This window comes from Neltuma alba, unplaced genomic scaffold, assembly GCF_004799145.2.
Source record: "Neltuma alba isolate B1F8T4 unplaced genomic scaffold, ASM479914v2 tig00013107_pilon, whole genome shotgun sequence".
In the NCBI taxonomy this organism is placed as follows: Eukaryota; Viridiplantae; Streptophyta; class Magnoliopsida; order Fabales; family Fabaceae; genus Neltuma; species Neltuma alba.
In genome coordinates this window covers 41354-64288 of record NW_021637431.1, presented here as the reverse complement: position 1 = coordinate 64288, position 22935 = coordinate 41354, and the positions used below count along the sequence as shown (strand labels likewise).

At 33.7% G+C, this 22935-nt stretch overlaps 2 protein-coding genes across 3 annotated transcripts; one reads left to right on the top strand and one right to left on the bottom strand.

Annotated features, from left to right (window-relative positions):
- Window positions 1–5714: 5714 nt before the first annotated feature.
- Window positions 5715–11243, bottom strand: LOC114734494 (uncharacterized). 2 transcript variants are annotated; one of them, XM_028922113.1, is made up of 6 exons: window positions 10852–11243; window positions 9569–10571; window positions 9299–9438; window positions 7355–7391; window positions 6737–6804; window positions 5715–6636 (listed from the first exon to the last, which is right to left on the bottom strand). In XM_028922113.1, the coding sequence occupies exons 1-6, from the start codon at window positions 10947–10949 to the stop codon at window positions 6177–6179; spliced, it is 1806 nt and encodes a 601-aa protein (XP_028777946.1). In that variant the 5' UTR covers window positions 10950–11243; the 3' UTR covers window positions 5715–6176. The 2 variants fall into 2 exon arrangements, with proteins under 2 accessions (XP_028777946.1, XP_028777945.1); XM_028922112.1 differs by having other exon boundaries at window positions 9299–9486; window positions 10852–11242.
- Window positions 11244–17219: 5976 nt separating this feature from the next.
- Window positions 17220–22516, top strand: LOC114734500 (calcium/calmodulin-regulated receptor-like kinase 1). The gene is made up of 10 exons (XM_028922124.1): window positions 17220–17353; window positions 17442–17512; window positions 17663–17704; window positions 18019–18286; window positions 19141–19294; window positions 20224–20350; window positions 20977–21062; window positions 21172–21243; window positions 21331–21534; window positions 22019–22516. Exons 1-10 carry the CDS (start codon window positions 17220–17222, stop codon window positions 22313–22315), a joined length of 1455 nt encoding a protein of 484 aa, XP_028777957.1. The 3' UTR covers window positions 22316–22516.
- Window positions 22517–22935: the final 419 nt, after the last annotated feature.

Genomic DNA, 22935 nt, shown 5'->3' with positions numbered 1-22935 from the left:
TCAATGTGGTGTATAAATTACTACATGATGGGACAATGTCAATCTTAACATGTCTAGTATACAAACATGCATCTCTTTTTATGAATGTAGACTACTTGGATAATCAAATTTCATTATTTAAGGAAAGGGAAAACCATATTGGAGGTACCTATACTTTCTCTTAATTTTTAATTTAGTACCTATGTGTTTTTTTCCCTTTAATTAAACATTTAATTTTATCTTTTTAGCAACATTAGCTCTTATAACTTTGTTCTATTGATATTTTTTGTCTCTACATAAGGATTAATGATGTTAATAGAGCAAAATTAAAGATTTAGTTAAGGACAAAAAACACATAGGTACCAAATTAAAAATTGAGAGAAAGTATAGGTACCTCCAATATGATTTTCCCTTTAAGGAAAAAAGGCAAACTAACCAATAATACGAAATATGAATCAGAATGCATATTGATTTTGTTAGTTTTTCTCGCATTCTCAATAGTTGAAAACCCGAATCCAACCAGTGAAATCATTCACATGTTTATCAACAGTCCACTGTCCACTTTCACTAAAAGATTTGCATAACCGGTGGATGTGCTACAAGTTGACAATCACACAAAAAGTAGCTAAGGGGCTAGGGTTTACAAAAACAGTCAAATTTCTAGAAAGAATCATACATACCATAAGTTGGGGTGAAAAATTACCTTTTTTTTTCAATTTGATTTTTAAAAAAGTTAAATCAGATAAAAATTAAATTAAATTAACTAATAAGAGTTAGTCTGCTTGATAAGGAGTTGGCTTATTCAAATCTCATTGTAGATGTGAGCGATGTATAAATACTTTTATAAAAAATTATTTGGCTTATAATCGAATATGTAAATTTTGTTAGTAAACTTATAAAAATTGATACTACTTTTATTAAATAATAAAAGAATATAATAGTTTTAAATTATTTTAATAGGAAGAACTTAAATTTAATGAATAAAAAATTATTTGTGAATATTAAATGAAAAATAATTTTTTATAAAAAATTATTTGGGTTATAATTGAATATGTAAATTTTGCTAGTAAACTTATCAAAATTGATACTACTTTTATTAAATAATAAAAGAATATAATAGTTTTAAATTATTTTAATAGGAAGAACTTAAATTTAATGAATAAAAAATTATTTGTGAATATTAAATGAAAAACAATTTTAGAAAATTAAAAATTATTTATGTATATATCAAGTGTACGTAAAGAGCAAATACTAAATTATAAAGTGAAAGCCTACTAATTTAAAGATCAACTCGAAGAGACCAATCTCTCAGGATACTATCAGGTGTCGTAGCGGTACCCCTTCTAACAGTTTTTTTTTCTATACATACCGCCCTAAAAATCGAACCTAAGATATGATGTTTAAGATGTCCAAGTGTCTTTCTTTTTTTTTTTTTGGGTACAAAAGTTCTTTCTATTTAGACTAACGCCTGTTGGAAAATTTCTCTATTATTGGCACTATACATAGAAAAAGCCCAATATCTGGTAAGATATATATATATACAGCCCAATGGCTCAATACCATCGACCTAGCTCAATGACTCAACACCATCGACCTGCCTTTGCTCTGTTTTTTTCTTCTACATTTTTTCGTTCTCTCTCATTCCACAAGAACAACAAACAAAACAAGCAAAATATCATAAAAGAATCAAACACAAACATGCTAAAAGAATGCAGCGTAAATAATAGGCAAATGGCTATTCAAATGTGCTATTTAAAATATCAAATCAAGTGGTCATTCAAAATTGTTTCCCCAAATGGCTATGCGTATGCTTCCCCATCGGAATAGCTTCAGATGTTCAAAAGATCAGACAAAACCTATCAAACATCCGATAGGGGTAGTGACAGCTCTGAGTACGGCTTGTTGGAGACGTCGATCGCGACTTCGACAGAGGAGCACAAATCGGACAAGACGAGAAGTGAAAGAATGGCGAGCACAGATCGACCGCATCTTCCCCGCAGTGAGCACAAACTGGCAACGGCGACCAAAACTTCCAGCGAAGCTACGGAGGAGAGGAGATGAGCTCGAAATTGGCAGGGAGAGTGAGGGAGAAGCGTGAGACAAAATGAGGGAGAAGACAGAGAACACCAACCACTATAAGCAGAGTTAATAAGCTCATAAGCAGCTCTGAAATGCTTAAGGGAATCGTGCATCTAAATTTAACTTTTGGCCCTCTGAAATGCTTAAGTGCATGTTTGGATTGCCCCATTTCTAGCAGCAAAAGTTTCTTAGAAATAGTAAAACTGATGTTACGAACTGAATTGAACAAAAAACGTTATTTGGCTGGACTAACTTTTTCAACCAACTTCTGTCCTTTAATTTCAGTTGAACTCAGTGGAGGAAAATCTAATTTTTCAAACTGCAGTTTCAAACGGTGATCATTAAAAATGAGCATTCTAGATTTACCCTCATATTTTTCTTTCTGTCTCATCTCCTTTATTAGCATAATGAGTTTTTATTCATGCCAAATAAATTTTAATTTATATTCATGTTTGTCCATTATATATATTTAATTAATTACATACAATGTGTTTTCAAATTTATCTACAATATGTTTTCAAATTTTTCTCCGTAACAATATTTTTTTAATAATTTCACAAATAAACTATTTATATTTTATTATAATAATTTTATGTATTTTTTTAAACTATTATCACATTAAAAATATAAAATTTCAAACACTACTATTCAATAAAGTTCATGTCCTTTTCAATCATTTTATAACTAAATTAACTTTTCTATTAATCATCCAAACAACTTTTAACTTGTTCAACTGACTTTTTAAAAGCACATATCCAAATATACCTTAACTGACTTTTACTCTAATTTCAATTACAAAACTTAGTTGGAGTAGAAGTCGATGTTACCTAATACCAATTCAAACATATCTTAAGGGAATCGTGCATCTAAATTTAACTTTTGGCCCATAAGTAGGATGAACCAAAAGGTCAACAAAACAGACTCAAAATTGCTAAACGTGCTTTTGAGCTTAAATGACGACCTTTTGAACCCCATAAACCGCTAAGCCAAACAGACTTGAAGCCTTGTCGCCCATTAGCCATCAAGGTCATTTGCTATGTCAAGGCTTTCTCTCAGGGGACCAAGAGACACTGTGGTTTGCTTGAATGGTGTGATTGCATGGCTTTTAATCCCACGTGTCAGTGAGAGGCACTTCCAGCTCAGCAAATTCTTAGTGAGATTTGGAGAGTGTTTAAATAAAAACCAAATCATAATTTTAAAAGTACTTTTACAGTATACGAAATAAATATATGGAGGAGTTTGTCTTGTTTTACGAAAAAATACTTTTCAAAAATACTTTTTGAGTTGACCAAACACCCCCTTAATCTTGATCCTATATTTTTAATAGGTTTTAATTTTGCTTTGTACTTTATATTTTTAATGGGTTTTTATTTTTGTTCTTATATTTACCTGTATTAACAAATCCAAATCCTTATAAAACTATAAAGACCATTTATATTCAAAATATTATAAGACAATTTGAAATTAAAATATTTTTAATATTATACCCTCGTGGCTAATGCAAAATTTGAAATAAATTATAAAAATAATTAAGAAAAAAACAATTATAGAAATTAAGTTATACAACTTTTTAAGAATTTATTAACTTTTTTAGTTTATTTACAAGTACTCCTCCGATCCTTAATATAAAACCTATTTAACTAATTTGATTAGATTAAGGAAGTTAGGTAAGTTAGTTAATTATAAGAAATATGACACGTTTGTCCTAAAACACCATAATCATCTTTCTTAATACCCCCTTCTCTCTTCTACTTGATTATGGTTGAGGAGTATCCATAGGGGTAATTTAGAGAAAACTGATAAATATGAGAAATTGGTTTTATATTTAAGACCAAAACCAACTTAATAATTAGGTCTTATACCAAGGATCAAGAAGTAATTAAAATACTGTCTATTTGATGAAACTAGCACACATAGGTTGCTTCCATAAACTGGGGGGGGGGTAAGGAAGGCAGGAAACTTTCTTTGAATAACAGCTAAAATTTTTTATCATCAGGCTTTTACGTTCTCAATTACTATGCAGGAGCCAATTCATCATTCGAAAGCCATGGCTTCCTTAAGTTGTTTCCTTCAAGTTCTACTGAGAATTAAGGATGTTGGCGTCATGTAGGACAACACAAAATATCTCATCATAAATGATGTCATCAATTTATTAAATCCTTTTGCCAAATTATATTGTCTGGTGAATAATACCTGTTATGCTAGGTTAGCTTCAATATATAGGGTGTCTAGTTTCATATGCGAGCCATCAGTGTGCCTAGGTCATTGGCTGGGATAGAGTATTAAACATGTCAGAACCTTTCCAAGCATGTGCAAATGGCTAGTTGTTACCGACAAGCAACTGGGTTCTGTGTGACTAGCTAGTTTTTCTGCTCTTGGTTTGTGGGTGAGTACAATCCCATGCCTTCAAAAAATTCACAGAAAGAAGAAGTTGTTTGGGAGGAATAGAATGTGTGTTGCGGCAAAACAAGCTGCCGCAAATCATTTATTTATTCAAAGCCCTTTGATTTTGCAGTTGTAATGTATTTTAGTTTGCATCTCTTTGATTTCTCTGGATTGATCAATTTTGGTTAACCATTGAATATTGATGCATCGTTGTAAACTTGATCCAAAATGTGGTATGTTAGTATCAAGGGCTTTAGCAATCTCCACGCGTGCCAAAGCCATCCAGTTTGCTCTCGACCACAAAGTTTATTTGTGACTGGCAATTCTCTTGGTTTAAAAATTAAGAGACGTAACACTACACAAAAGAAGCATTGCATTACCAACTTTTGCAGTTTCAAGCAACTTTATCATCAATTTTACAATTCCCAAGAATGATTTTAGAGTTCCTCAAGTAGATTTAAAGCTATGTTTGGTTTCACATTAGAGAAAATAAAGTACTTTCATCAAAACCGTGTTTAGATAACTTTCAACCCAAAATCAAATTCTGCACTTGCATTCCGTCAGGGGAGTATGATCTTGAAGCATATGTGATCATATCACCCTCCACGAGGTCAAATGGAAAGAGGACCTCATAGTGTGGAGTGTTGATTATTTCTTTGGGTTTAAGACTTTTCATACTACTAAAATAAAGTGAGATAAAACCTCTAAACTCCAGGTTGATGTCACCCTCTACATTTTCAAACACTTTTAATCCCAATTGTAAATCCCTGCCTGCCCTATCCCAAAATGTCCTCTGCCAAGTTACACATTGCCTTCTTTATATAAACAGCCGTCCTCCATTTCCTTCTGAATTCCTCCGCAGCAATTGGTAATTACAATGAGGAAGCCCCATTCAACTCAAGCCTTGTCAAGTTGGAAAAGGGCATTGGGGTGAATTGAGCGGTATGGAGAGGTGAGAAGTCATTGAAAGCGATGGAAGCAACTCAACAAGGGAGCAATAGGCAGAAGTGCGTGTAGGTAAATTTCTCGAGTTAAACAAGTCTCAAATCAGCTTACAATTTTCTGTCATTTCAATATTTTAGAATATGGGTTTGGGCTTTCCCTCTTTTAAAGGGATTTTTGTGTGTTATCCATATACAACTACTCCTTCGGTCTTAAATATTAAGACTCTTTTCGAAGTGTAAATTACACTATAAAAAGAGTCATATATTTAGAACCGGAAGAATACCTTTTTTTTTATCAGTGTAGAGGATCTGATTGGCAATAAAAGGTGGATAGATAATAACTTCCTTACTGAAATATCAAGCACAAACCATCCACATGCCCAAGATGAAGAAACTAAAATGATCAATTAAATATTTCATTCCTCCTATAGATCATGCTAGAACCTAAAAGACCTTAAATACTGAAATAAGGTAGGCAAAAGCCCTTTCATCACCTCCTCCATAATGATGAAGTACAGTTGTTTGGGATTGGGCGCATATGGTGAAGGGCAAGGAAAAAAGACAGAAACAAAGTAAAATGATAATTGTAGAATTGGCAATGCCATATCTGGAGTTTGCTAACCAGCAAACAAATAATTTTCTCACTGTTTTCTCACTCATGTCTGCGGATGAGAAAATAAAAACCAGAGAAGTTCCCAGCAACTTCGCCACTTGTATATAACAATTGCCATGTCTCCAGGAAATATATCTCTGATCAAGATGTCCCAATTTCTCTCTAGGCCAATATAGTCAATACCCATTGATCTGAGGTCTCGCAGGAGGGCCAACAAGCCGTGAAAATGGGATCCGTGCGCGGCCACCGTTCAGACCCCTTTGACTGGAAAACCGATCATCTGCTTTCGGATCAGAGATGGATCTGGAGAATGCTTGGGCAAGTTCAACTGCTGAAGCTGCTTTATTGTGCCGCATACCCATGTCAGAAGATGATTTTGACTCCTCAACAGGCTTACGCCATGTCTCAGGCGAAGGCTGCCTCTCAGAGACCTGCTGCCTTTCAGTCTCCCTCATGTTCCTTCGATTATCACCACGCCAATTCCTCCTCTGCCCATTGCCCCTCTCAGCTTCCACCCTTTGCTCCTTCTTTTCCGGCCTTTTTATGGCCCTTTGATCATGAAGGGTATTCTGGGTTTTCTCAACATGGGTTGACCGATCTGGAACATTCTCAGCCCTCCCAATATTATATTCAACCCTATTAACAAAAGAAGAAAAAGCAAAAGAAAAACCTACGTCTGAATTTGATCCCCATTAAAGACAAATGAATTACAATCAGACGCAAAACAACGACCTACCTATTTGAATGTTCAGCCACATCATAATCCTTAATGGCAACATTATCAATCCCTCGCTCCTTCAGAACCTGGGAAACAAATCGTGGACATAATCAAGATGAAAAATATGAAGCCAAAAAAAAAAAAAAAAAACAAAAGAACCATCATCAATCACTAACATTGACAAAACAGCAAAAATGTTTAGGCAAATAAATGACAGCAGAAAGAATTTCAGTTAAGAAAATAAAAATTGCATTTTGAAGGAGTAAGCAGTGAAAATATGTCATCCTGAATTTGGATCCCCCTGAAGTACTTCATAAAATGAAGTAGAGAGAGATAGAAACAAAAGAATGGGTTCCACTTATATGGCTTCATATGTGCAAAAGTGGGATCCATCATTTTGTTTCCATCTCTCTATTCCACCATGGTGAAGTACTTTAGAAGATCCAAATTCATACTATGTAACCTGTCCAAAACCAAAATAAACATAAACAGTTTTTAACTAATTCAGAAGATATAAAGACTAGCCACCTCAAAGGAGTTCAAGTGATAAGAGTAAGATGCGGTATGGTTAGTGAGTGACATCGCTCAAAACCCTCTTGATGTAACCAAAAAATATAATAAAAAAACTTAACTAACCAGTTCTCGAGGTCGAGCACCACCAAATAAAGCATTCCTGAATGATTTGCAACAATTTCATAATTAGACAAAAAGCAATAATAAATTAAACATAGCGAAAGCAAAACTTTTAGTTCACAGACTTTCCCCAAATTTGCAATTTGATCCGTGTTTTGATTGGTATCAAACCAATCCTTCAAGTTTCAAATACCTATTTATCTAATCCTTGTCGTGCTGAGCATTAATAAAATAGAAAATTAACAATGTCGTTATGCTTGTATTAACTATGAAAATATTATGTTACTAGATAAGGTTATGGATGTCATGACATAATAACAATTATCAGTATCAAGCATAAGGATAAAATCCATATAAGCATTTGGAACACAGAAGGTAGCAACACATAAGACAACAAATCATGTGAAATTACTGAATAAAAAACAAACAAGAAGAAAGCCCAGGATACTATTAAGTTCAACATGATCATTTCTTCCTTCACCACCTGGTGACAAGATGACATAACTCAGGGTAAAATATAGATCAAAATATCATAAGAGGATAAAAAAAAAATGAAGATGATAAAAAATAAAGGGAATTTAAAAAAAAAAGTCTAAATTATAGATGGTAGAGTTAATAAAAATACAATCTATAAGGAGTATTCAAAAAAATCTGACCTGCAGATTCAAGTGCCAGAACCAGACAACAAAAACTGATGAAAGCTTACAAACACTGCTGTAAGCCCATAGTGCCTAAAGGATGGGGCTTGTAATGATAATCAATGACACTAAGCTTGACATATATGTTAAGGGGCCAAAAAATATAATGCATATGTAACCCAGGAAATGCGAGAGAAGGAGGCACATGACATTCGGATGGGGCCCACTGGGAAAGAGTATATAGTGATGTGCCAAATGCAAAAGTGCAGGGATAAGGATCCATTTACAGGCATGCATAAGATCTTGACATGCACAAAATCCACATTAATTGTTTTACTTAGAGAAAAAAAATTAGTTGGAAGTTGAAACCATAACATGCATTTTAGTTTTAAGGAATATAAAAAAAAATTAATTGTGGCAGATTTTGTGATGACATTTTTATCATTCATCATTCAATCTTCGTAATTGGAAACCATAAAAGTGGAGTTTTAGGAAAACAAAAGTCCAACAACAAAAAATAATAATCCCCTTTCTCAGTTATATCGATGCTTAAAATGGTATAATAACAGGTCTTCTAAATCTCTGTTACGATAGAAGGCAAAACAAATGATGAAAAATGACATCAACAAAAAAAGGTCACACTAGATGATTACATTGAGATATTTATCACTTTATTCAATTTTCACGCTACAGAAGTGTTTATGATGACTGCATGTAAAAAATAAAACATATTCCTCTTTATTAAAAATCCTTGTTAACATAATCAAGAAAAAGAGGGGGGGAAATCAACAGGTTTCATCAGGAATTTAGTTATTCATACTACTTGCAAAATCACGAGCAAAGAAAATGCTCTCTGAGCACCCTCTAAGTACCGTTAAGCACTCTTCTTCTGCCAAAAAGCAATTCGGACTCCTAAGCTATGCAGTTTGAAAGCAATTAAAAGACCAAACGACCAGACACTAAATTTCAAAGAACTTACAAGAATAATTAGAGTAGAGGACTACAGGCTAATAATGCACCTGACGTACTCACCAAAATAGACAATCACTTGTATTTTCAAATTAATTAACGCAATGTCATTAAATTCTCTTACAAAATTATGAACATCTTACAATTTGAAAAACTGCATCCTTACATCTTTAAATCCAAATGCAGTTCTTCCAACAATTAAAATAAGGTACATGACAATATTATGGTCTCTAGACCCACTGGAAATGTTTCCCAGAAGGCAGGTCACTTGCACACATGCAAAGAAATAGGCATATAGCAAAGTTAAAAATTTCCCAAACCACTACACCATTAACATTACCTCTCTCTATCAACATTTCCCTCCAACTGATCAAGAGGCTGGGACCGAGGCTTCAAATTCAGCTTTGGACGCTGTCCTACCTCCTTCCCAATCTCATTAAAAGTTGAGACAGGCTTCATTAGATTGGCATGGGCATGCACCTGATGAACAGTTTCAACATGCCCAGCATCACTAAATCGACCAGATCCCTTCAATAGAGAAATAAAAGAAATAGTTAAGTCCACTTTGTTATGCAGAAAAATGAAGTCCCTAAGTTGACCGCATGGATACCTGTAAATAATCATAAACAGGGGATTCTGGATTATCCAATGGTTTTGTCCCACTCCGAGGTATCAACTTCAATTTAGGTCGCTCTGTTGGTTCAGAAGGCACTGAATGTTGAAACTCGGACGCACAAAGTTTGCCATCCTGCTGAACAACATCAGTGTGATGAGCTATACCTCTTGGTCGTCCTTCTGAGTACTTGGAAGCCCCAGACCTCTCATAATCCAGTAACTCGTTTCTACCACCTTGCATCTGGTCACCGATAACAAGACCCTTTTCAGCCTGTCTTGCTAATATTACATCGTTATACACCTTTTCACCCAAATCATCAACCCTGCCGTAGGCATTATTACTGGTAACATTGCCATATGATGCACTCTCTACTTCAGATGATTTAACCACCTCAACGTCTGTCTGATGGTGGACTGTCTTCGACTGCCATCTACCAGAAGACACCTTATCAATAGCACTTGCATGAGCCAACTTGGAAACTGCATTAGGACTGGACCAAGCAGAATGCTCTGGCTCAACAGCACTGGCCACCTCCTTCCTCATTGCCCATACATTTGGGTAAACTCCGCCAGTTCCCTGCTCCTGACTACCTCCTCCAACATGCTGAGAGCTCCCCCTCACATGAATTGCCTCAGTAAGCCTAGCGGAGTAGGAATTCACAGTGCCAAAAGAATTTTGAGACACTGGAGCTACTTGCCGACTCAAGGAACTTCTTCCCACTCCAGACTCAGGCTTCATTTCAACACGAGAAGGTGGAGCCCGAACGCTGTCATCACTGACTGTTCTCCGAGGGGCTGAGATACCATCCAGTGGCTTACGCTCATCTTCATCAAAATTCCGGCCAATTTGAGCAGCGTGGGTGAGAAACGGGGTTTTATCATCGTAATGCATAGTAGCCGGAGACGTTTGTGGGCGAGACCGATGATCGGACCGAACCATAGGATTTCCCCATGAGGAGGGTCGGTCATACACAGAACGATCAGAAGTTCTGCCGGTTCTGTAAAATTAGGTTAAAAAGTCAGAAACGGTTTTCCACATACAAATTCGTAAATTGATGGAAAAATATTAACCTAAAGCATTAATAAAGTATAAACAATCACACCCAACAGATCCAATTTCCCTCAAATACCATAATAATCCAAGCATTTAGTACAAGAGCATCAATGGAGATAGTCCATATAACCCATTTATGGATAATCTCACAAACATAAGAAAAAAAATTGCGAATTTGAATCAAGAAGATCAAACAAAGGGAAAGCGCAATAAAGGGCACTTACACGCCGGGCGCGGAAGGGAGAGGGAGATCAGTGGGAATCGAACCTCCATGGAAGTCTTTGAGGGTCATGGTGTTGCCACTAGCCTTCTTCTTCGACATTCTCTCCCCCTCCCTCTTGCCCACCGCCTCTCAAGAACAACGAATTCGGCGCCTGATTCTTCAACCAACGCTCTTCTTCTCGTCAAGACTTCCGAAGACGCGAAGCGCGGAGAGGGCGAGGAGTGGAGAACACCCCCGCAAGTGCAAGGAAGGGGATCACAAGAAGGAACCGAGCACACAAGAATAGAGGCGCAGAGACCTCGCTTTTGCTTTTGGCTTCGACTATGTCTGCGAGCGAACTCACGGGGCTCAGGGTACCGTGGGACAACGAGATTTGATTCTCTGCCAATTAAGGCACTTCAAAGCGGCCTCTTTTTTTTTTTTTTTTTCTTTTCTGTGATATCAACCAACTTATCATATAAAATCTCGCCACTTCATCAAAGAAGCCGAGATTCTCACGTTATTACAATATTATACTCCTCCGGTCCTAATTATAAGACCCAATTGACTTATTTGAGGAGATTAAGAAAGTAAGTTAAGTTGGTTATTTATAATAAATAAGTGTTGTTATTCCTAAAATATCCTTGCTAATTAAGTATATTGGCTAAAACTATCATTATTAGAAGGATTATCTTGGAAAAAAATATATAAATATAAGAGAGAAAATGGATTGGGTCTTATAATTAGGACCAAATAAAAAGTCAAATTGGGTATTATAATAAGGACCGAATGAGTATTATATTTTTTATTAAGTCACATTATCATTTTTAGACAATGAGATTCGGGGAAAAAAAAAAATATTCCAGTGCTTAATATAGGACCTAATTATTAAGTTAGTTTTAATCTGAAATATAAAACTTATTTCTCACATTTATCAATTTTCTCTAAATTACCCTATAGATACTCTCTCAATCATAATTAACTAGAAGAGGAAGGAGGTATTAAAAAAGATGATTATAGTATTTTAGAAAAAATGTATCACTTTTCTTATAATTAACTAATTTACCTAACTTCCTTAATCTAATCAAATTAGTTAAATAGGTCTTATATTAAAGGTTGGAGGTGTACAAAACAAATTTCAGAAGTTATCATTTTATATGTAATAGTTATAAAGATTTTTTTTAGTAATTATTTCTTTTGTAATTCTCCCTTATTTTTAATATGTATATTATTCTTTTATTGCAGGTTCTTGAATTTTTTTTCAATTTGCTTGTGTAAATAATCTTGATGCTGAAAGAAGCAGTGCACAAAGTCATTTTCCCCGTGATGAAACAGAATTAATTAAAGTTATCTCAAACATGATCAAAGACATACACACACACACAAACACACATATCAAATATGCATGGATATATATGTGTGTGTAAATTAGGTTAAATTTTTTATATCCATTATGTTAAATTTCCCAATCATATATGGCCATATATCCTTTTATGTCTTATATGTATTCATTATTAAATATTATTAAATGCTAATATTTTAAAAATAGGTCACATAGTCATATGTAATTAGAAAACTTGATATAATGGATATAAGAAATTTGATGTAAGCATTATCTATACATATATAAATTATTTTGTGTACTAGTTTAGTGATAAATTTTACTTTCTGTAGTTTTTCTTTTTTTATTGGTACTTTTATGGTTTTAAACTTATGTATTTCCTTGTCTATTGAATAAAATATGAAACATAACTTGTCCCGTTCATAATTTATGGATAAAATTATTTTATTATATGCTACTTTCAGTCTTTAATACATATATATATATATATATAAAGTGGTTGGAGATTTAATTTAATTATAAATATAAGACATCAATTCACTTTATCTCCAATATTTATCTATTTTATCCTTAAATAATTTTTATGGTGATTATTTATGTTAAGATATTATTAAGAGGTAATTCAAATGCATATGATTATAAATATATCACAAAAGACAACATTTATTTATTATAAATAATTAATTTAATTAATTTTTTTAATATTCTTTGGACGGAAAATTCTCTATTCACAAATTATATATCTAGCTCTTATACTACTTCCGGTCATTAATAGAAGAAATAGTTCTAACTAAGACACATAATTAGCAATGATATTTTAGGAAAGATAATACCTGTTTATTACAAATAATTAACTTAACAAACTTCTTTAATCTACTCAAATTAATCAACTAACTCTTATATTAAGGATTAGAGGTATTATTAAGGAACCTCCTGTATTGATAATAGTCCATGACTGTTGCTGTTGGGAGTTAATATTTTTGAGAAGAAAACATCTATTTATTACAAAATAACTGATTTAATTAATTTTTTAATATTCTTTAGACCAAAAAATTTCTTAATATTCACAAATTACATATCTATTTCTTATATTATCTCTGGTTCTTAATATAAGAGATAATTCTAACTAATACACATAATTAGCAAGGACATTTTAGGAAAGATAATACATATTTATTATAAATAATTAACTTAACAAACTTCTTTAATCTACTCAAATTAGTTAACTAATTCTTATATTAAAGATCGAAAGTAGTAAGGAACCTCCTGTATTGATAATGGTACATGAATGTTGCTGTTGGGAGTTACTCCCTCCATTCCTTATTATAAGAGACAAATAACCAAATTACGCTGATCAAAAAAATAGTTAAAATTAGTTGAGGACAATTAATGTGTAAAAAGTATAATGTTTTTTCCAACAATACCCCTATTAATAAGGAGAGAGAGTATGAGAAAGAACAATTAAATTATTAAAAGAAAGAGAAGTGGGAGGGAGAGAGAGTATGAGTAGGAGACAAAATAAATAGGGGTAAAATAGGAAATCAATACAAAAAACTAGAGACAACTTTTAAGTGTCTCTTATATATGGGAACATGCCATAAGCATCAAGTGTCTCTTATAATAAGGAACAGAGGGAGTAATAGAGGGAATTTTACTCTTGGAAATTATAATGCACATTTGCGGCACATCCTAACATGATCTTTAGCATGTGTAATGGTGTTTGGGTAGAACCGGAAAAATAGGTCGAATCTATTGGGCAGGCTTGTTTAAGCCCGTTTAAATTAAGGATCGGGCTTGTATTTTGGAGTTTTAAAAAGAAAGTTGGGCTTAAAAAGGCCAACCCTGGTAGGGCTGAAAAATAAACGGGCCAACCCTGTTGGACTGCTGGCCGACCTGTTTAAGCCTGTCGATAATTTTTTTTTAAATTTCTATATTTTTTCTTAACTTAAAAAAAAATCCTAACATTTTACACATAACACATTTTTAATTTCACTAACCCCAACACTCACACATATAGCATTCACAAAAAAAAGGGATCACTATAGTTGTCGGGAATGCAGATACAGGTGTGCATGGCTGTCGTCAGCTCGTGCCGTAAGGTGTTGGGTTAAGTCCTGCTTGGAAAAATAATCAAAAAAACGTGAAAATTACAAAATTTAAAACTAGGTATATTAAAAAAAATGTATTGTTATTGTCAAAATCTATTAAAATATTGTATGTGTAATTTTTACGGTCTTTATTTGTCATTGTCCCATATTTTTTTAATGCGTGAAATTGAATTAATTAAAGAATATTTTGAATTAAAATAAAGATCTATATTATTTTTATAGGTAGAAACGAATTTAGAACTAGGGATGATGGACTCTTTTCTTTTTTGCTGGTAGAACGAATGATTATTCTTTATGTATACTATGTTTGTTAGCTAAACTTTTTTGCTAATTATTTATAATTAAACTAGATCATCCACATTATAATTATTTACTAAACTTAGTACTTATTTAGCTATTTATGTCTGTCTTATATTTAGTTTGTTTATTTAATAGACTATGTTACACTGTGATAAATGTTTAGATATAATGATATTTATGTTGTGACCTAATTTTATTTATATTTATGCTTTTTATTAGTAATTTTATTGTTTCATTTTTATTATTTTTATAAAATATACAAAAACAAAAACAAAAAATTTTATTTTAGTTAAACAAGTCAAAAGTCTGTGGACCGGTCTGAGCCCGTCATCTCATGGACCGGGTTTGAAAAAATTACTTATTTCTAAAATTCAGGCTTAAACAGGGCAAACCTTGTGAGCCCGAGCCCATGACGGGCCGGCCCGTTTTCCTAGTGTTATGTTTGGATATGTTTTCAAGAAAATTATGATTTTGACTCTTATAATTTAAATTTTTCATAATGAATTATACTACTTCAAGTCCTTAATATATAACTCAGTGGACTAATTTGAAGAGATTAAAAAAATCACTAAGTTACTTATTACTTAATTATACCATATTAATACTTATATGTATCATTCGATCATATATCAATTTATAAGTGAGATAAATTAACTTGGATAAAAACAAAACTATAGATATTTCAAAGTAATTTAGTAACTTCATTGATATCTGCAAACTGATTAATTGGGTTTTATATTAAAAACTAGAAGTAGTATATGGTCAAACCTTTGTTTTGTTAAAAATGATCCAAACACCCCATATTCTAATGTAAAATGAGGCATGGCTGCCAAATTTTCCAATGTGCCAAACAAAATGATAGTCAGATGCTCATTGTTGTTCCTTAAATCTCGCCAAAAATATGCATATGAAGGTTTGATCTTTTGTACTGTAAATATGTTGTATAAAACTAAGGTCACATTTGATATCACGCATTGAGAATGTGAGGTAAGAATTAGGATTGTAATAAAAAAAAAACTCATTAAAATAGTATTTTATTACTTGATCAAGTAACAAGCAATTCCTCGTATACCAAACGCTCTTATAATAAATTTTTTCAATCTCAATCTTGATTATTATCTCTCATTCTCAATACTTCATACCAAACGTGACCTAATTGTTTAGCCTTCTCGATTAAAAAAAAAAAAAGGAAAGCTATAGAGCCATGAGATCATCAAAATATATGGCACATAGTTGTAGAAGAAAGAAGATGGGAGGTATCTGCAACCGCAAGCACTGTGACGAGAAGCAAAACTAGGTAGGATTCAGAGGGAAATTTCATGATAATATTCACTCTTCAAAATCCTGTTCAAGCACTCTTTGTTATTAAATATGAATATTTCTCCTAACAAGCATTCAAACCTTAGTTCTATACAAAGAACTAGTTCTTTTCGCTAGATTTAACTCTATTAGGGAGTGTTTGAGTAAGAACAAAACCACAGTTTCAGAAGTGTTTTTACGGTATACGAAGTAAATATGTGGAGAAGTTTACCTTAATTTGCAGAAAAATATTTCTAGAGTTACCCAAACACCCCTTAATTCTGAAACCCTTCCTGCTACTTCTCTGTTCTCTAATTAATACTTCATTTAAGCTCATATGCATAAGCCCAGTAATTACCTCTTCTAGCCCATTCTTTGCTACCGCATGATCTCAACCGTATTATTATTATGAAGCCTATTTATTATACTACTAGCTTATAATTTTAAACGGTTTTTAAAAGAATTGTTTTTAAGAAATCAAGTTGTGAGGTGCTCACCCCCTTAAATACGCCCAAGTGTCTAGCAAAGTCCATCACGGTATCATATCGCCCATGCACTTGTTTGGCTAGTTGACCTTTGATATTAACTAATTAACTAACTAATCATAACAGTTCGTTCCTTCTCGTGCATTCAGAATTCACTCTTTCCAAGAAACATAGCAAGCCGTTACAAAAATAAAAGCTGTGTGAATAAACAGTAGTAATAAATAATTTTATTTTCATATATTTTGTTGATTATTAATAAACTACTTTTCCGGTCTTTAATATAGGACCCAATTGTTGAGTTGGTTTTAATCTTAAATATAAGACCCATTTTTCATATTTATCAATTTTCTCTAAATTACCCCTATAAATACTCCCTCAACCATAATCAAGTAAAAGAGGGAGATAAGACATTAAGAAAGATGATTATAGTGTTTTAGGAAAAACGTGTCATATTTCTTATAATTAACTAACTTACCTAACTTTCTTAATCTAATCAAATTAGTTAAATGGATCTTATATTAAGAACTTGAAGAGTAATATTTACCATGAAATCTCAAAAAATAAAAGTTATACAACAGCGTGCAATAACAAGTTTTAAAATAAAAATATTGATAACTACTCAGTTGTGATTGACACTTTCGTTAATTTATTTTCTCTGAGGCTCTCATTGTAATTCTGCCATGATCAATTGATGCTATTTTGGGGTCTACCTTTGAAGTTTGAACGTTTCATGCATGGCAGGAAATAAGGCGCGCTTCCTTCTGATTCAAAACGCACTGCCGTTTCGGCAACTGAGCGGCTTTGAAAGTCGAAACCACACGAAACGACACCACTTGAGCCCTTTGCATTGAGGCCGATGCTTTGTTTGTCCGTACGGTTCTACGTCAACGACGCCTTGCTCTTCCTTCTCCCTCCCTCTCTCATTCATGGCTTCGCAAGGGAAGTTCTAACCCTGAGAGGTTTTAGATTCGCTTTCTTGTTCCTTTATGGGTACTCTTTCTCTTTCTCTCGGTTCGAAATGGCTTACATTTTTTTCAGATGTAATGAAGTTTATTCTGCTTTTTTTTTTTTTTGGTAGTTTCTATGCTAAGAATGTGACGTTTAGTACTATCGACGTTCTTGATCATAGAATCCTAGTTCTGATTCTCGGTACAACATGCTTGTGATTTTTTTCCTTTTATTGTGATGGTCGTAATGTAACTGAAGGATTAGTGGAAAATTATTTTCTCATGAATGACGACATTGTTTGGTTCTGTTTTTGATTAAAACTTTCTGGTTTACTCTTATTTAATTGTTTAGGTGGAAATGCTCACTTTTCCCATCCATTTGAATCTATGCAAGGTGATTATAAAGCAACTTTCATTAGGTGTTTATTTTACCTTACCTGGTGATTGTTTCTGTATCTGTTAGTTAAAGAATTCTTCTCTCTCACTCCCCTGATCTATGGCGATTACTTAATTTTTAAGTTGGGCATTGCTATTAAATTAATGCTGTGGTATAGGAAGCGTACCTTACTATCTGTCCTTTTTTTCCCTAAAGGTTATATTGCATACATTTTCAGGTACACGGGCAAATGCTAAAGTGTCTAGAATAAGGTCTCAGTTTGCATGAGATGAAAAGGAATCTCTTGGCCTTAATAGTAGGGACTTGTGTAGGCTTTGTCTTTGGAGTGGGTGTGGCAGCTGCATTACTGTGCTGCTTCTGGTGCCAAAATAAGCATACACAAGTAGGGAGAAGCTCTGAGAAATTAGGAAACATTCCCTTTCGTATCAAAGTAGTGGATCCTGGGGCATCAGTGTCAAGCTCAAATGTGGGGCAGGAGTCACCCGTATCATCTGACTGGAGTAACATGCCTCTTTGGTTGGAAGGACTTAAGAGGAAGGATGTTGGTTCTGCATGCGGAATTCCAAAGTATTCTTACAAGTATGCTGTTTTAGTTATTATTTACATGAATGCTGCATACTTGATGTTGTTTGTAGATATTCTTCCACTAAACGCATAATGTTATTTGTTTTCTATCACTCCGGTTCATAAAGTTTAAAATGACGGACATGCTAAGCTTAACATTTGTTGCTAATTTCCTCATGTTCTATAGACTTTATAAGCGAAAGAAGTGAAAAGAACCTCATAAGGATTTCCTGCTTTAGCCGAAAACTCCTAGCTTCCTGAACTCTAAAAATCATGATATCTGCAGATAAGCAGGAAGGACAGTGAGGAATACTTAGTATAATTGCTTTAAGTTGTTGGAAGCAAATAAATCTAACAAGGTTATATGAGAATATTATGGTTGATATGTAACAAAACAAGAAAAGGAATAAAGTTGCCAACTTAAATGCAGAGTTAGCTTCACTTGACAAGAAGAAATGGCAAATTGTTTGGAAATTGGAGATAATGAAATTGGAAAGAAAAGATGCAATTTCTCTGATACGTAAGAGATTAAAATCAACCAGAGGTGACTAGAAATAATCATGAAAGATTAATAATAGAAGAATTAGCCCTAGGAAAGATTGAACTATTCAGCTTCCAAGGTTATGACAAACTTCAATTAGCTTTACCCTCAGGTATTCTAAATTTGTAATGTTTCTTGTTTTGGGTTCCAAATGCGGGTTTATCAGCCCTATCTCACTTACTGTTGACTCAGTGATTGAAGTGGGGAGGCATGCAGTAATCTCCCTAGTTTGTCGACAACCCCCCCCCCCAAAAAAAAAAGATTTTAGGGTTGTCAACATTATATATCATCTCTCTTCCTAATTTTGACCTTGTGATATCTTGTCCAGAGATATGCAGAGGGCAACTTCTAATTTCACAACCATCATAGGTCGTGGTGCATTTGGTTCAGTTTACAAAGCTCAGATGCTCGCTGGTGAAACAATTGCTGTTAAAGTTCTTGGTAACAATTCAAGACATGGAGAGAAAGAGTTTTTGACCGAGGTAATTTTAAATGATGTTCTTACGAGTTAAAGAATTTTTTGGTCCACAAGAGTGCCGATGTCTGAAATGAAGAAAGGCCTCTTTGACTTGCAATGGTGATTAAGTGCGCAAGTAGGCTTAAAATGTGGATGATTTGTGATGTTAATACAATTGGCTCTTCGACTACAGGAAACTTGTTGGAGCAGAAGTAAATATTACATGAGGAATGAACTTCACTTAAAAAACTATGATGTTGATAAATCTCCTATTCTGCTGCTATGAATAGAAAGAGGACTTATCCTTATATATAATTCAGAATGCCAGTTGATTGGTCCCTTCTCTGTTATCTTTCCTAGAAACTGCACTTCATAAATAGCATGGTAGGAGGAAACATCATTTCATCTTTTTTCCAAATACAAAGGAACCTTCATATTGGAATTGAAAAGTTCTATCGGACATTTGTGGATACATGTGCACGCACGCACTTTTCTTTGTATTACAATCAATTCTTGCACTTTATTCCTATAGCAATCTTGGTATTCTATTTTGCTACCCGTATCTTACCATAATATGTACTCAAACTTTTCCTCGCACCCGATATTTTAAACAAGGATAGAGTTGAAAGGGAGATGAATTTGGAAAGTTATACCACAAAAATGTTGCAAGTGAAAGCTAAACTATTCAGCAGCAGAGTGAAGATATAGAAAGAGGATGAATCCAATTATTCTTTTTCCATATCGTGTATTAAATGCTGTTGTCCTCCATCACTTCTTTCTTATGTACAACCACTACTAATCTATGACTTCTACTACCCATGGTTCCAATAACGCAGCAAATCATTATTTGAATCAACTCACTAAAAGCTAATATACTTGTGATGAAGTGGCGCTATAGCCTTTGAAAATTATAACAAAAACCTATCTTACATTTTGATCCTTTCCTGTTAACAGGTCTTGTTACTTGGAAGATTACACCACAAACGTCTTGTGGATTTAGTGGGATATACTGCCGAGAGAGGACATCATATGCTCCTTTTTGCGTACATGAGTAATGGCAACCTCGCCTCTCACTTATATGGTTAGAATGAGTGCAACTCTTTAGCAGAATGCTTTCTAATATTTCCTGACTAGGTATTTTTCTTTAGAAAGAGAGTATAATGATTTCTTCCTTTGGTCCACACAGAAAATGGTTAACCCATAGTATTCTGAATCCACAAAAGCATGTACAATTGCTTGAATTTATATAACTTTCTTAAAAGAAATTAAATTGGTTTGAGTTTTTCTTGGAAATAAACCACGTTGGCGAACTATATTTGTACATTCTGGAGGCATAGTTCAGTGTCACGCCTTGTGGTCTTCTCTTGCCGTTCATGAATCAATTTGTTGCTTCAAACCGCTATGGGTTTTTCACTTATAAATTTAAAACCACTATAAGATGTAATCAGACTGGATGGTTATATGTAACGAAAAAGAAATACTGGGTGGTTATATGCTGGCCTGAATTTCAATCACCTACCTGCTTCCCTTGACCATTTATTTGTCTATTAGTAGAAGTTTTTCCACTTGGAAAAATGAGCTTCAGTTTTTCTTCTGAGAGCTTAAAAAAAAAAAATTTTTTGATAACTCTTTGTTCCTCATGAATCAATAGCTTAATGGAAGATTTATTTGACGTCTTTATAACTATTTTATGTGTTGAAGGTTTAGGCAAAAATCAGGAGCCATTAAACTGGGATGCAAGATTTCAGATAGCACTAGATGTTGCGAGGGGACTGGAATATCTACATTATGGGGTACATAGTATACTTGTTTCTTTTTTGTTGGAGTTTGTACAAATCATTTGTATAGAACATTGCAATAGGTTTAATTTTGGTTTCTTATTCAACGAACTCCATATTTCAGGCTTCTCCCCCTGTTGTGCACCGTGACATTAAATCTTCCAACATATTGCTGGACCAGTTTATGAGAGCGAAGGTATGATGCTTGTTTCTGTGAAAATTATGCTGCAAATCTCCTTTCTTTTAATGCAACACACTTCAACGTGTATTACTTGCTTAGCAGGTAACTGACTTTGGGCTTTCTAGACCAGAGATGATTAAACGTCGTTCATCTAATATCAAAGGAACTTTTGGCTATCTTGATCCTGAATACATGTCTACAAAAACCTTTACCAAGAAGAGTGATGTTTATAGTTTTGGTGTGCTACTCTTTGAATTGATTACTGGCAGGAATCCACAGCAAGGCCTGATGGAATATGTGAAACTAGTAAGTTCTAGTGTTCTGCTGTTCTAGTGCTATGTTGGATGTGAGCTCGTGCTACGGTGCATATGGATGTATAATATTTTGGGGAAAAAAACGTAGATGGACTTTTTATTATTTTTCTATCATTGACATGAAAAATTATTAAGCTGTCAATAAGGGAGTACCATGTTATACAACATAAAACACGTTTTCTTGTGCTGAAAGTTGAGTCATAATATTCATGGTTTGTTAATAGTAGGATTTGTTATAGATTTTTATCTTATATGTTGGTATGTAGATGTGAACTGTTCTAATTGTTGACGGGGAAAAAAAAAAAAAACTGTTCTAACTGGATATGCATTTCATGTAGACAATAGATTATTAAGCCTATGCGATTAAAGTTTGAACTGCATTTAAAGTTGCAAGATTTTTATCTTTTACATATCAATAACCATTAAATATTATAGCGACATTGCCATAATATCTCTTCGTGGTGATGATTAATTAGGCAGCCATGGAAGCCGAGAGTAAGGTTGGGTGGGAAGAAATTGTGGATTCACAGCTTAATGGAAAATATGATGTGCATACGCTTAATGATATGGCTGCTCTTGCTTTGAAATGTGTCAATGAAGCATCCAGAGATCGGCCTTCCATGAGGGACATCGTTGGAGCATTATCCCAGCTCTGTAAGAAGAAGCATGGTGGAAATAGTAATATGAAGTCTCCTGCAGTGAATGAAGTTTCCATTGAAATGGATGAAGTTTTCATCCACAGAGCACTCAAATGTGATGCGCAAATTGCATAGCCGATGATGATATCTGGTTTGATTTGGATATTTGTAAATACTTGTTTCTCTATATCCTTTATTCTTATTATATGTAAATATCTAGCGTGATCTTGGATTATTATTGTTCTTGTTGTTATTATTATTAGCATTATTATTACTGGGCAGTTATTGGCCAGTACACACACACACTCTATTGGGTTTGCCCATCTCCCTCTGCCACTAATCTAATCCATACCCTTTTTCTTCATTCACCCTATCAATTAGTCTTTCTCTCACAATCACATTCCGTTTCATTTTCCTCCTATTCCATTCCAGGGATTCAATTTGGGACGATTGTGTAGAGAGGAGAAAAAGTAAACGATTTACCTTTTCATTAATATACATATATATATATGTGTGTGTGTGTGTGTGTGTGTGTGTCAGATATGATAAGGTGCTGTGATGAGGGGTATAGGCAAAATTGTTCTTAGTGTGAATGGTATGAATGAGTCTCTCATAATGTTGAACTTATTTTTAACTTGAACAATTTTTAGTGTAGTGTTTTAGTAAGTAATTAATTTTTACCATGTAAGATTTCCGAAAAATTTTTTACTGCTTGCAATATATTAGTTAAAAAAAAAAAAGACAATCATCATTAT

Bases quoted from the DNA above. Each gene is read 5' to 3' on its own strand.
- LOC114734494 (XM_028922112.1), bottom strand. From the start codon at position 10,949: ATGTCGAAGAAGAAGGCTAGTGGCAACACCATGACCCTCAAAGACTTC. The intron at 10,572-10,851 runs GTAAGTGCCCTT...CTAATTTTACAG, and splicing joins CTCCCTTCCGCGCCCGGCGT to AACCGGCAGAACTTCTGATC. The intron at 6,805-7,354 runs GTTAGTTAAGTT...TTTGTTTCCCAG, and splicing joins GTGCTCGACCTCGAGAACTG to GTTCTGAAGGAGCGAGGGAT.
- LOC114734500 (XM_028922124.1), top strand. From the start codon at position 17,220: ATGCTTTGTTTGTCCGTACGGTTCTACGTCAACGACGCCTTGCTCTTC. The intron at 18,287-19,140 runs GTATGCTGTTTT...TATCTTGTCCAG, and splicing joins ATTCCAAAGTATTCTTACAA to AGATATGCAGAGGGCAACTT. The intron at 19,295-20,223 runs GTAATTTTAAAT...TCCTGTTAACAG, and splicing joins AGAAAGAGTTTTTGACCGAG to GTCTTGTTACTTGGAAGATT.